Raw genomic sequence first — 14,783 nt, 5'->3', positions numbered from 1 at the left:
GATGGTACTAATTTTTTTTTAAATATCTGTCTCTTGAATGAGCAATTACCAATTTCTTATTTTTGAAATATTCATGTCCTTCAAGAATTTTCCATTCTGATAATCTTATTGATATCTTTGGACAAGTGTGTATATCTTAATGTGCAAACAACATATGGTCGATATTAGAAGAAAGATCACATCTGAACCATTAGTACTTTATTGGGAAGACAAAGGACATGAACTTAATGACATCTTAATACACATATGTTTCTGAAGAAAGCTTTTAGATTATGTTCATTGGTTGCTTGTCTCTGATCTCAGCATTTGGACATATTTTTCATGCCTTGGTATCAATGCTATGTGCACAATATGTTAAGGCTTAAATTAAAATACATAGTTTGCCATCTGTATATCTGTCTCATATCACAGCATTGTAACATGCAGTTTTTGTGCTCTTCTCATAATATGATGTGGTTGATCTATCACAAATGTATGTTGGTTTAGCACACAAACATGGTGATGGCTACACATTGCATTCTTTTCAAGCACCATCATTTCTGTTCAGGTTCATTGCGTCATGTGGCCCCTTCAAATCAGTTATGTAAGCTTTTGCATATGCATTAGATTTTGATTTATCTTCCGATCTCTCATGCATGCTCCCACCTTAGCATTTCCGATGACATCAAATGCTGACACGGGGGACTTCTCCGATTCCAACTATCAGTTTGGTATTTTGCTATATGCATAAGCAGGAAGACTATTATTAATTGATGTATTTTGTGGACATTTCATAATAAATTTCTAGGTGGTATCGACATCTCACTCGCCTTTATCTGTGTGGACAAAAAACATCCTAGCCACTGCAGAGAGGAGTAGCCTACTAGTTATATCTGAAGGCTGAAAACCAGGGCTCAAATCTCACTAATGCTGCTTGTGATCTTAGGAAAGTTATCATCCTCCATTGCCCCAGGTACAAATTAGTTGGGAGTCCATTAGCAACAGTAAAATAATACCTACTATATCTGAATGCCTCAAGCTCCAAGCTACTATTGAAAGTCAGGAATTAAACCTCTAAATCGCCTGTGTTTCATTATACAATATACATTGTGGCAGATAAGGTTTCCGTTTACTAAAGAGCATTAACAGAATGCACACTTAAGTTCCCTTATTTCTACTACTTTTTATATGCAATGGATGCAACATAAGATAATGAAAGGTTATGAAGTTAACATACTAGTATGCCTCGAATATACAAATTATCCTCATACTGGGCTCTGCAGTACTTATATGTTATGTTATGTTATTTATTTCTTATATACCGCTAAATCCGTTAAGTTCTAAGCGGTTTACAGAGAAATATACATTAAATATACAATAAAGGATACAATAAAATAAGATAAATAAATAAAGAATGGGTACTTTGAAATTCCCTTACTGTCCCGAAGGCTCACAATCTAACTAAAGTACCAAGGACAAATAAATTAGCAAGTAGTAGATAGGAAAATAAAGATAGCGGAAATGAGATGTAGAGCTTCTAACAAGAATACATAAAAACTCTCAATATCATACTGTTAAAAACAAAGTGTACATATCAAAGTAATAAAGTAATAGAAAGAAACTAATTTAAATAGAAAATAATTTTAAGAATTAATCAAATATAAAAATATAGGAAGAAAATAAGCATTTGAAGTGAGGAGAAAAGAAAAGGTAGAGGATGGCATATGAATAGAATGGAATGAAATAACGGTTAAACAATAGAATTCTAAGAAAATTTTAAATGAAAACTAAACAAAAAGAAATAAAAAGAAATAGATATGATATGCATAGTAGAACAAAAGTCAGGAAGGACTTGATTTCAATTCCCTCAGTCATCAATGTTATCGTCTCCAGAGCTTTAGTTGTTTCAGCCGGGCAACCACCATCAATGATCTCTACACATCAGCCATGGGATCACTTTTTAAAGCAGAGAGAAGCATTTCTCGATTTTCTGGAATACTGTTCATTATATTCAACAGCTCACAGATCTTCCAGCTTCAATACTCTGCTCTTTGGTCTGGATAATACAGTTCAATCAACCCTTGATGGTACCGTCACTCAAAAACATTAATCCAGATTGGCTGTGGGACATCTAATGTTGTAAGACTCCGGCAAGATAAAAAAGCCATTCTCCAGTCCTCCCATCCTGCTGATGTCGCACTGTCAGTAGGAGAACCGAAACTGCATAGCTGCAGGGAGATTACAGTCCACTCTACTATCCCAGCCACGGCGCCTCTGCCTTGGCAACCGCCTCCATTCGGCGACTCAGTCACCCTCCATCGACCTCGGCAACACTCCCTCTCCGACTCAGCACCAGCACCGCCCGTCATGGATCGGTCGCCAGACATAATATAGGATCGCCAATGCGCAGCAAACACCCGATGAGAAAAAAGGCAAGCTGCCAGGCACAACTCAGGATCGCCAAGGTGCAGGAACATCAGGTGAGAACGAGGCCTTTTCTGACAGACCAAGAATAACGGTCTAATCTGAACTGTCAGTTCAGAGTCCACAAATGGGTGACAATCAAAGTAAAAAACAAAGAAGATTCAAAAAATTAACACAAATAAAATAAATTAAATAAATAAACAAAAAACAGCAGGAAAGAAGACCAAAAATAAACCAAAAATAAAAGAAATAAAGAGAGCAAAGGGAGACAGCACAAATGTTGACTTAATCGGCTGCCATCTTGTTATAGGTCTCTATTTACTAATGCTTAGCTTACCATGTTAAGTTATTGAACTTAATGCATTTTATGACGTATTTTAACAAATCATTGATATAGCCAAGCACCACCATTCTTTGTTTTTGTATATTCTATTTTGACCTGCTAATGGAAGTATTGTATAGACTCCTAAAGTAAGTCAAGAAATGCATTAGGTAATCCAATACAAAGATATTGCCTTATATTTTTTGTTGACCATTAAATTATTGGAAGACAAGATTATTCATGGTTACAATAAAAGGAAGAATTGGAATTAAATATACAGCAGAATTACTCTTCAGTAAATAGTTTAAAATAAATGCAGAGAAAGATTTGCTGTTTTGATTCTGATTTTAAGCTAGTAATCCAAGTTATTCATCACGAAAATATTATGAATATCTTTCAAATATTACCAGGACTGAATTTGCATCACATTTTTCATAACAGAGCAATGTAATTTACTGCTTGGAGAAAAAACACTGGGCTGCATACATAATTAATGTTGAGATCTTAGTTCACAAGGATTTAAAAACAAATTCCCTTTCACATGAAACTCAGTCCTTCAGGACTGTCCATATCCACTTCTCACGTGTCCATTTAAGTGCTGGCTACAGCAATTCTTTAGGACTGATGCAGCATCTTAGGAGCCTATATACTCGTCAGCTAAACATTAAATCACCTTCCTCACATCAAGTCCTTGTGGAATGGCAACCAAGTGAACATTTAACCCTTTTATCAAGCTGCATAAGAGGTTTTTTATCGCAAACTGCTGCGGTAAAAGCTCCGACATCATAGAATTCCTATGAGCATCGGAACTTTTACTGCAGCGGTCTGCAATTTATAAAAAACAGCGGGGGGGGGGATAGTTTTTACTTTTACTTTCAATATATGAGATCAACAGGCAAATTGAATAAGCCAGTTTATGTCACTACTATTAAGCATCTGGAGAATAAAATGTGATTGTCTGGGAAAACATGACTAAAGTCACAAAAAACAATATCTATATTCAAAAGGATGAATGCAGTAGAGTTTGGCATTAACAGTACAAATCCTTTTATGTTTTTCAAAAAACATGGAGTCAGCCAATATGAATAGTTAAAATTTTCACATTTAGAGAGAGGAGGAATATACAAAAGTTATACAGCTAGCACTAGCTAGATAACTTTATCATTTAAGCAAACTGCACAAATAGCTCATCACTGACTGCTATTTAAAGTATTGATGAGAGAGAATAGGTTTCTCGGAATATACATCATTGCTGGCAACATTTTGGCCAACACAAGATTTCCATCTCAGCATTCTAAGCTACGATCAATGCCATTTCTCTGCCTGTGATAACTATAAGTAGACTTTGCAATTAGAAGGAAAAAATCTATCTTTTAATGAAAATGATGAAATTGAGCACACACAAATAGGTTTTACAGAATGATACAATGCCATGTCCTGTCTTCACTCTCAACTTGAAAGGTTCACTAAGAGCTGTCTGTTCTCTCTATTGCCTTAGTTAGATTCAGACTACTTTCTAGCTTCATAAGCACCCAGTGCCATAGTAGTCAAGGCCACTGTATCTCAAGCCATTCCTGGAGAACCCACCAGAAACTCTAGTTTTCAGGATATCCACAAGGAATATGCATGAGATATTTTCATGCACTGTCTCCACTTTGTGCAAATATAGCCTACATATCCTTTGTGCATATCTTGAATACCAAACTGGCTAGGCAGTAATCCAGCTTAAGAAACACTTTTCTAAACCATGCACAAACAAAATTGTTATCAGCAGAACATATACATGCATGGTTTGCCCCACTTCAATTGGCAGTAGAATAAAATCTTTTCATTGTCATTTGCTGTGCCTGTATGAATATTCTGCCGAGTAGTAGCAATATTTCACATACCATGTGGCAACTGGTTCCTAAAAATTAGAACTCCTGTGAGGACTATTGCATTTACTTGAAACAGGATTAAATAGTGCCTGTCATACTGACTTAAATGATCTATTACTGATAACAGACTGCAAAGTTAGGGCCAGTGAAAAACAATACAAAGATTTTGTAAGTAGTTTTGACACCCAATTAAGACTAGAAACTGATTTAAATACAAATAAAACAAACCAACATGTAGTTCCAGGCAGCTTTCCAAAATAAGCTGCATCAGTTATTCAACAACTGATTGCATGAAACTTATACAAAGATAGAGAGCAATCTCCAGAGGCATAAACAATTTACATCATAAATTTGTATTGACTAATCAGTTAGGGTGGATCTCCAATGTTCTATGAGCAAATTCTTAACTCAAGCAGCATGTGTGATTCTAGCAAAATGCTACACTGAATATTTCTGTAGATTCCTTTTCTATTGCCCTTTCAACCACTTACCAAAAAGCAACGGCCTTAATGTTTATTAGTTTGTTAAATGAAAATTTCAAAAATTGATTTGTAGGGGGGGAGGGACATCCTCCAAACTGAGAACATAACAGAGTTCTGTGTCTTTCAGTCACACAATGGATAGCAATATGGAGCTTGCCTAGATACAGCAATGTCAAAAAAGCAGCAGTTCATCTTCAAGGCTGACTGCATCTTTCTCCTTCAATCACAATCAGTAACTGGAATTTGTATGTAAATTATCAGCACCACATGCATTCAATACTCTAATCTGGTGCTTGGAAGGATATTGCTAAAATATGAATCTGCTTTCCTTTCAAGAGGATGCTCCAGTCTGGAAAATGGAACCTTTCGACAACAGAAAATACATACTGTAATAACGCACCGTTCAGCTGCCTTATTACTGACCGTTAAGGGTCTCAGACGAGAACCAGCTAAGGCTGGTGCCCCCTCCCCCTCCAATTACATAGAAGCAGCTGTCATTAAGCCTTTTGAGTATGCAGTCTCTTATCTCGGCGGAAGGTAAAGGCTGGAGACCAAAAAGAACCATTCCGTCTTTAATTTTACATTTCTTCTGAGCATAAACAAAACACCGGATTTTCTACGAGAAAATGCAGTACTGTATATGAATGGAAGAATCAAGTGGGTCATTATTTGTTGTCGGCTGGTCTGTACATTTTCCCTGCAGGACCTTAATCCTGGGCCACTTAAAATAAAGACATAATAGCCACAAAGACCAATCATTTTAACACCTGCAGGTCAGCCGAAGGAAATTAACATTAGAAACACCTATTTGAAAATGGCCTTTATTTTTCATCCTAAAACGTCCTCTTCCTTTCGACCCAGCTCGTTTTCGTTTGGCTTCTGAGGCACACAAACTTGGGAAGCATCCGTGCCTACTCTAGGCCAAAGTCTGGCTGGGACAACCCTCCCCGGCACTGCCCCATTCCTGAGGACATTAAGCGCTCAAAGCGAAGTGAACAGGAAATAACAGATCCTACCATAACTATTTGTAAAGGTGTGTTCGCGTAGCAAACCAAACCATCCGGGCAGAGTTTTTTTTTTTTTCTAACACAATTTCTGGGAGCTCTGGGATTAGACAGACTAGAATGATTTTTTTGATTTTTTTTTTTTTAATTGAGTTTTATAATATCGTGCCATCGGCCTGGATGGCAACAAGTGGGGGCAGAGAGCACTTGAGGGAGACTCAGGAGTTTATTCCATGCACATGCAGAGAACAAGTGTCGGGTCACTCACCCCATTCCAGGAACTCGGTCACATATTTTTCTCTCCGCAAAGGGGAACTACCGCACTCCGTGTACAGACAGACCAAGATGTCCAGGAGGGTCTCCACGCTCAGGGAGCTCGAATTCCTCTGGGGTCCATCCAGGAGCAATTGCTCCAACTTCTTCAGCCGCACCTTCACTGACATTTTCCACAGCAGTTGAGAAGGGGAGGAAAAAAAAAACAACAACCCACAAGAAAACAAAAATGTTTCCAACCGGATTTAAATTTCCAAAGGGATGAAGAAGAAGAAGAAGAAAAAGCCTCCCAACATGTATGTATATAATCCTAATGGAAGCAATCGAGGTGAAACTCTCTGCCGGGGACAGCGGCGTTAGTACACATTAGGCCGACATTTTATCCCATTTCCCAGAGGCCGCGCGGCTCCCAGGCCCAGCCGGTCCATTGAACGCCTCCTCTCCGCGCCGACCTCCCCCTCCTCCTCCTCCTTTTTTTGCCTTCCCGCAAATCCGTGCGTCTCACTCCGGTGAGCGCTCTCTCTCTCTCTGACGGTCGCAACCGCCTTCCGCGCGGAGAGCTGGGCCTTCTCCCCTCCCCCCACCCCCCAATCAGCTCCGCCTCTCTAGGGGCGTCCCTCGGCGGCTGTCGGGAAAGGGGCTTTCGAGGGCGGCAAGCTTGAAGGACGGTCCTCGGCCCCCCGCGAACATGACTACCGCTTACAACTCCACGCGCACACCCCTCGCACAAGCCAGGAGAAGCGCGAGCGCACCGTCCAACGCAGCCCCGCCCCCCGGGGCCGCGAGCGGAAACAGCCGTCAGGGGCGACGTGACGTCAGCTGCTGAGTGACAAAAGTGAGGGAATGTCCTCTCGTCCCAATCCCACGGCGCCCTCTTCCGTGTCCGGCGACCCCGAGGTGAACTTCCGCCCCGGGGTGAGCGCTCAGCTGTGATTCCCCCGGGGGAAACTAGTGGGCCCTCTTCCTCGCTTTTCTTAGGTGATATCATTTCCGTTCTCTTCGTTGAAAATACTCAATGAGAGCGCTGTGAAGGGGACGGTTTAGGGTAGTTGTACTGTAGTATACGAGTGAAAAAGCACAACTAGTACCGGAACCGGGTGCAATTATTTCTCTCTTTTTTTTATTTCGATATTTCCTAAAAGGCTTCGATAGCGAATTTAAATTAACGCCGGCGCGGGAAGTGGTGAGAACCACTGAAGATAAATGTTGCCATTCTCTTGTTTTCCAACACTAGTTGACACGTTTATTTATTTTCAAAAATTCTATACCGTTTAAAACTAAACGGTTTACATAATTTTACATACATAAAATTGTAAAAAAAAAAACAAAAAACACATAATCGGACAAACAAACAAATAATCCTCAGAGAACCATGTATAAAATAACACGAAAAGCTTATACAAGGAATCATAAAAACTGAAATGTTATTGTTTATAGTTGCAACAGAAGCGATTGAAGTTCACTGACTGAATGTTATGCAGCTCACATTTTATGACGTTATGTTTAGTGTTGTAATGAAGAGATAAAGTGCCAACAAAGTATCAGCAGTTGTTGAGCAGTAAAACACACTAGCCATAGTGGTGAATAGACAATATTAGTATCAGTTGATCAATGTAAGGGAAGGAGGAGTGAGTATACATGATTAAAGCGACGGTCACAGGATGAGGACCTGAGCTAGCATATAAGTTATAGGAGGTCTGACCTTCAATTATAAGTTATATGATCTGACCTTCAATTGTCTTATGATATACCCACCTAGAGTTGAATTGGTTTGGTGAGAGGGTTTTGAATATGTTTAGGTATAGCAAGCAGCGCAATTAAGTGTAATAACATCTTTTAAAGAAAGATTGGTTCTGTGTTAAACATTCATTTGCCTACTGACTTTATATTGATTTCTTATATGGGCAGAATGTTGTTCTGCCCCAGTTTCCGGTGCTTTTATAATGAAGGGAGGCTACATTTGACTTTATCTATACCTTCACTGCAGAGAACAACAAACACTGCTCTGAAGGCCCCCCCCCCCCTAATGTACTTCCCCTACCTCTTCTCTGCCCCCTTTTTCTTTCTTGATGTACCTGTAGTCCACCTAAAGTTAGGTAATTACATCAGTGTGCCTAGCCAATGTAAGTGCCTAACTTAATTGATTAATAGGTTTAATTGATGCCAATATTTGGCACTTAACACCTCGTAATTGCCTTTAATGGGACTTCATTGAAAGTTAAGGACCTAGCTCATAAAGCACGGTTCTATAAAAATTAGGCACCTAGTTCAAAGTGGTTAGGGAGCGATCGTGGATGTGTTTTCAAATTAGGTTTCATTTTTTGAATTAGAGGGCCTTTTGTAAAGTACCTTATTGTGCACCTAACTTGGACATTTATGCAAAACTGGCATCTAGGTCAAAATGTGATGTAATGTGATGCAGAATATATTTGCAAGTATGAGTCATGTGGAATGCAAAACAGCTATGTGAAAAATACCTGTCTTTCAGCTTCAAAATCCTGACTCTTTTAGGTTATTACAGTGACCTTATTTTCAAAGACTTTTTCTCAGATTCTTACTAGCAGTTGAATATCAACTGATACTGCCCCAGGTCAATATTTCACAAAGTGAAACTAGGTAATTTCAATGAGCATTCACAAATATAATCTTAGTCAATTAAATAATAGCTAAGTCAACATACATAAAATATTGTTTAATTTTAGAATGCTATTGGGCATGAGATGTTTATGGGGGTTCTGAATTCTACTAGTTGCATTTGATGTGGAGAAAACTGGAATTGTAGTAAGTTTGTAGACTGACTAGAAATGTCAACGTTGGCTTGTGAAGATAAATTGATTGCAATATTGAAGAATAAATTTAGACCCTTTTAAATATGGCATTTTAACATGATATTTTATAAAGGCAACTTGTTTTATATGCATGTACTTCACCTCCAGTTCTGTTTCAAAGGTGTATTTTATAAGATATGTGTGTACAACACAACTCATCAAAAACTGTATCCCCAGGAACATCTATGTGTAAATCACATAAACCTAGATACAGTCTTGTAGTTTATTTTTTATTGTGTATATCCATGCACAATTATATAGCAACTATTTTAAACATAGAAATAGACGGCAGATAAGGGCCACAGCCCATCTAGTCTGCCAACCCCAATGACCCTCCCCTACCTTTCTCTGTGAATAGATCCCACGTGTCTATCCCATTTGGCCTTAAAATCAGGCACGCTGCTGGCCTCAATAACCTGAAGTGGAAGACTATTCCAGCGATCAACCTGGTGTCCCCGTGCAGTTTCCCGCCCCTGATTTTCCACGGATGCCCCCTTGTTGCCGCGGGACCCTTGAAAAAGAAGATATCTTCTTCCACCTCGATGCGGCCCGTGAGATACTTGAATGTCTCGATCATGTCGCCACATTTATATGCAGGAAAATGCTTTATAAAAATACTTCCTCAGTAAGTATTCTTTAAATGCATAAAATATTTCCAACTGAAAGTACACATCCTTAATGCGTAGTGAGGGGGGAGGATGATTAGAGGGACATCTAAGGATAGAAATGTTTCTTGGGGAGGTGGTAGAAGAGGTTTCTGTATATCTAAAGAAGATGAAGTCAGGAAATTGTTGCTATAATCCTGGTAAAACAACTTTCTCTGGCTTATTTGGATTGTTTGAGAAGACATTAATGTCTCACCCGAACAGAGATTGGTCCCAGCTTCCTTAAAATGTTCAATAATAAAGCTGATTTTGAAGGATGGGGCTGGGGACTAAACTTGTGAGAATTATAGACTGGTGATTATTTTGTTGCTGTATTGGTTAAGGCATTCTTAAGTGCTTCTGTCAGTAGTGGGGGGGATAATTTTTTAGAGGTTCTTTTATGCAAGACTGATTTTATAAGTAGAAATAAAACTTTTATAAAATTGTGTGACCATTTATGTGCACCTACAAGACTGACTATATTATATGCCATATACGCTAGAGGTATATACCGGGATGGGGAGAACAGGAAACACCTGGAAATGGAGGCAAATCATTGCTACTGCAGGGATGGGATGGGTTGAATCAAAAGTCATTGGGAGAGGATGGGACCAAATTATGTCCCTGTAGCTAGAGCCATATAGGCAGGATATTTTTTGTTCTTTGTTTAGTGAGAGGGTGCACTAGTAGGGAGAATGTTATAGCCTTGCCTGTGCCATAGTGGAGAACCAGAAGCAATAGCAATAATTCATGCTGCAACAGATCTTTCTGGCTCTGATGTCCTAGACCCTGCAGAGATCTGCATCCCATTTGAACCTGTTCATCTCTGTGTTATCTAAAATGACTCTCAAGGATGCCCCAGATTAGTTTTAGAAATTTTGAGAGAACTGCTTGCATGGCCACCTGCCCAGAGGCAACAAGGGCTATTTAGAAAATCTGCTAACCAGCAACAGGTAAGCCACATTCCAAGATGCCAACCCATGTATACAGAAGTTAAGGCTGCCATCTTGGAGTGACAGAGGCACTTAGGAAGGGTTTTTCCCCCCCAAATTAAAGAAGTTGCCTGGAAATGGTTACAGCGAGCAGGGAAGATAGTAATTGAGATAGCCAAAGGCATTCTCAAGCAGTTCATGGATGGTTTGACTCTGCCCTTGAGGCAATGGGTATGCCAACATCCCTAACTGACACCAGACAATACCTTGGAGGTGGTAGAAATTTTAAGTTCAACCTATCCCTGAAACCTCCAAAGGAAAGAAAGCAGTCCAGAGTCTGGGGAAACTGGTGGCCAAGACTGGGCCTGTAAATTTCAAAAGAAGCAACTACACTTGAGTCTAGAGACACAGGAAAACCGGAGCACTTAGTGCCACTCTTGCTAAGGACTCAGTGCCCAAAGCCATTCCAATTACGGGATCAGGATCTCCTCGGTTGTTTCAAATGTAGAGGAAAAGGACATTTTGCAAGATACTGCCCCAGCGGAGATGAAGATGCTTTGGATATGAGTCCACGTTCCCTTAATTTCATGGAGGCTTCCCACTCAGGGTATGGAACTTTGTTTTTCGAGTTGTGCTGGATGGGAGTCTGTTCCAGGCATTGGTGGATTCTGGAAGCATGAAGACTAAGTGGCTTAAAAGACAGTAATTTTATCTTGAATACATGGAGACCAGAGGCAGTACCTGACTTTTGAAGTTTCATTCAAAACCCTAGAAGAGCAAGTCTAGCTAAAAATTGGAGTTTTACCTTGGCTTTTCTACCTGGTCATCCTTGGGGCTTTGGGAAATTCACAGTTTATTCAGTGATGATCCAAAGAGAGAAAAAAATAGGTGAATCCACTTTTTATAGACTCTAGGGGCTTAAAGTCTGGTTCAATCATCATGGCAGGAGCTCAATATTGTACAGTCACAATTCAGACATAGTGGCTAATCACAATACAGGAGTTCAATTCAGACTGAATGATTGAATTTTAATAGGGTCTTTGGAAATGGCTGGCTTTGTCTCTGATGGCTAAGGTTTACAGAGAATCATTGCCTTGGAGTTTTAGGACTTTTGTATTATTTCAGTTTTGAATGGCTTAGGCTCTGTGTCTTTTGTTCTACTCCAGCCTCTGTTTGCTACAGATACATCTTTTATTCTGGTGCATATCATACAGAGTAGCTGCCTTTTGTTTTCACTAAAAGGGGTACTTAACACCTTTTGGTTTCAGGCTGAAGGTAGATGGCTTGGGATTTCTCAGAGACACACTTTAGTTCCAGCAATATTTTATAATTGCTAAATCCAGCAAAAACTAATCATATCATGCTACATATTTCCCTCTCTTGATTCTTAGAGACAATATTAAAATCAATATTGGAATGAAGAATCAAAAATATAAAATCAGTATATGATGGAAAAAGTGACAATCTTGACACTAACCAAACCTCAATGGACCATGATATATATATATCTTTCAAAATATATAAATAAAAGTATATTGGGAAAACTATGTTAGAAAATAATAAACTGTGGATATTGTATCTTGGAAAATGTTACTTACCAGGAATCATGAAACTAATAACCATTATTATTATGTTTGTGCTCCTACTTATGGTTTACATTGGGGTTGCTAAGTATTCACCTTTTGATCACTGTAGTCATCCGATATCCAGTTATAGTTGGCAACTTTGGTAAGAGTCTGGCTTTGCCCCAGTGTTAATAGGCTTGCAGTGCAACTCACATGCCTTCAATCATGTAAGAGTCATATGACCCAGCTCCAGAGACCAGCCCTTGTTTGCAGCTGTGGGATATAGGTTTACTCCTACTCCCAAATTGATGTCACATGATATCTTCATGGTATTGTACTGTAGGTCCGGTTGTACAATGTCATCTTCTGGATCTGGTGAAACTTTCTCTTAACCCAGCATGCTAGCCAAATCATAAGAATAAGAGTGAGGAACTGCCCAATCAATATCACCACAATGGGATGAAACAATTCATCTAGAATACCATTCCCAGTATGTGACTTAAAAGGAAAATATCCCATGAATGTTTAGATTCAACTCTTCAGTTACAATAAACACTTACTATTAGCAATAATAAACGGGCACCCAGTTCTAATAGATAAATAATAATGGGAATATAAGACAAAAGGCACATGTTATACTAAGCATGCAATTATTATAATAAATTCCTAGATTACTATTATATACAACATACTTATTCTTATAAGAATACTTCTAATTGTCCTGGAAGGGTACCAGAAGATTTCCTCCAAGTGAAATAAACCTTGAGAGAGAGAAAGAGACCATGTTCATGTATGGAGTTTGGTAAAATGTGACAATATTAATGCATTTAAATGTGACAATATTAATGCATTTAAATGTGACAATATTAATGCATTTTAAATGTGACAATATTAATGCATTTAAATGTGACAATATTAATGCATATGTTTGACAAAAAAATAATAATATTCATTTACTTAATGAGTTTAATAGGACATTCAGAAGAGATATATTTTTATGTTCGGCACACAAATATTATGATGTCACTCAGGAGAGCACAAAAACAGAATCCAACAAAATCTGCAGTAGAACAAGCAGCAAGCAAAAAAACAAAACGAAAAGTGCAGACCATGTACAGGATTAGTAAAATGCAGTGAATATACAACCTTATTGCCAACCAAGGGACCCGACACGATCCGTGTTTCGGACAACACACTTTCCTCAGGGGTCCATGGTGGATAAGGTATTGAAACAAACCGCAATAAAAAGATATCAAACAAACGCCTGTGTAACTCTGATGCTCAAAATAAAAGTAAAAATGAATGTGCGTCACAATAAGGTTGTATATTCACTGCATTTTACTAATGGTATAATAAACATTGCCTGCATCCTGTACATGGTCTGCAGTTTTCGTCACTCAGGAGAGACCATAAACACACATTGATTGTAATACAAAATAATTTGTTAGAAATGTTTACTGTACCGATTATATCTGGTAGGTTATATAAAGAGACCTATTTTCTTTTCTTTAGTACAGGGGTGTCCAATGTCGGTCCTCGAGGGCTGCAATCCAGTCGAGTTTTCAGGATTTCCCCAATGAATATGCATTGAAAGCAGTGCATGCAAATAGATCTCATGCATATTCATTGGGGAAATCCTGAAAACCCGATTGGACTGCGGCCCTCGAGGACAGACATTGGACACCCCTGCTTTAGTATAACCCCTAACTGAGCTATAATTAGAATGTGTGAGCTATATTTTAAATTATTTTGAGCATGTTTTTTTCTACAGAGCTTTCTTGCAGGTGAGAAAATCCCTTTTGCAAAAGGACATGGCATAATTTGGACTAGCGAAATGATGGAAAGGTTCTAGAAATGGCCAATGGGATACCCCATAAGCTAAAACAGACAGACAAAGCGGAGACCACATGACACAAACAAGACAGAGTTCCAGCAGGCTTTAAGCTTTATCTTCAGTCTGTCAAAGATTCAGGGCTGAACTTAATCTGCAAATAAACATACTATTATATCAATGCTATCCAATTGGATTCCCAATAGTTTCAAGTTTATTAAAAGTTTGTTGTACATGCATTGTCAAGTATTTCAATGCATATAACAATTTAAAACTAGGAGGCAAAAATAAAACAATTTTATTACAAATAAACATAAGTATATACATACAAATTTAATTACCGATACAAAAGGAGAGGGGGATGAATTGCAATCTTTAAAGAAAATAAGGAAACATTTAAGGAGAATACATCTGGAGGGTGACAAAGAATAAATATAAGAAAATGGATAAGCGTAGAAGAGAAAGTGGAAAAGTTTGCGACCTATATATTGGGTCTAATTAAGATTAAGTATTAGAGCATAAGATTTAATGGTAGACGAGTTATCCTATCTATGTCTCAAATGCATCTTTATACAGTATACATATACAGTATACAGTTTCATAGAGCTAGAAATACTTCTTG

At 38.5% G+C, this 14,783-nt stretch overlaps 1 protein-coding gene across 3 annotated transcripts in view; it reads right to left on the bottom strand.

Moving 5' to 3' along the window:
• CDC42BPB (CDC42 binding protein kinase beta) overlaps positions 1-7,291 on the bottom strand; it is a 344,482-nt gene extending 337,191 nt beyond the window's left edge. Inside the window, exon 1 of one of the 3 annotated variants that reach the window (XM_033950846.1) lies at positions 6,357-7,291. In XM_033950846.1, the coding sequence (XP_033806737.1) occupies positions 6,357-6,531 (175 nt within the window). In that variant the 5' untranslated portion in view covers positions 6,532-7,291. The remainder of the gene's footprint in view (positions 1-6,356) is intronic. The other 2 variants (XM_033950844.1, XM_033950845.1) reach the window with 2 other exon arrangements.
• Between the last annotated feature and the right edge of the window lie 7,492 nt (positions 7,292-14,783).

This window comes from Geotrypetes seraphini, chromosome 7 (assembly GCF_902459505.1).
Source record: "Geotrypetes seraphini chromosome 7, aGeoSer1.1, whole genome shotgun sequence".
Taxonomy (NCBI): domain Eukaryota; kingdom Metazoa; phylum Chordata; class Amphibia; order Gymnophiona; family Dermophiidae; genus Geotrypetes; species Geotrypetes seraphini.
Note: the sequence above shows the minus strand (reverse complement) of the source record. Positions and strands in the feature narration are given on the sequence as shown.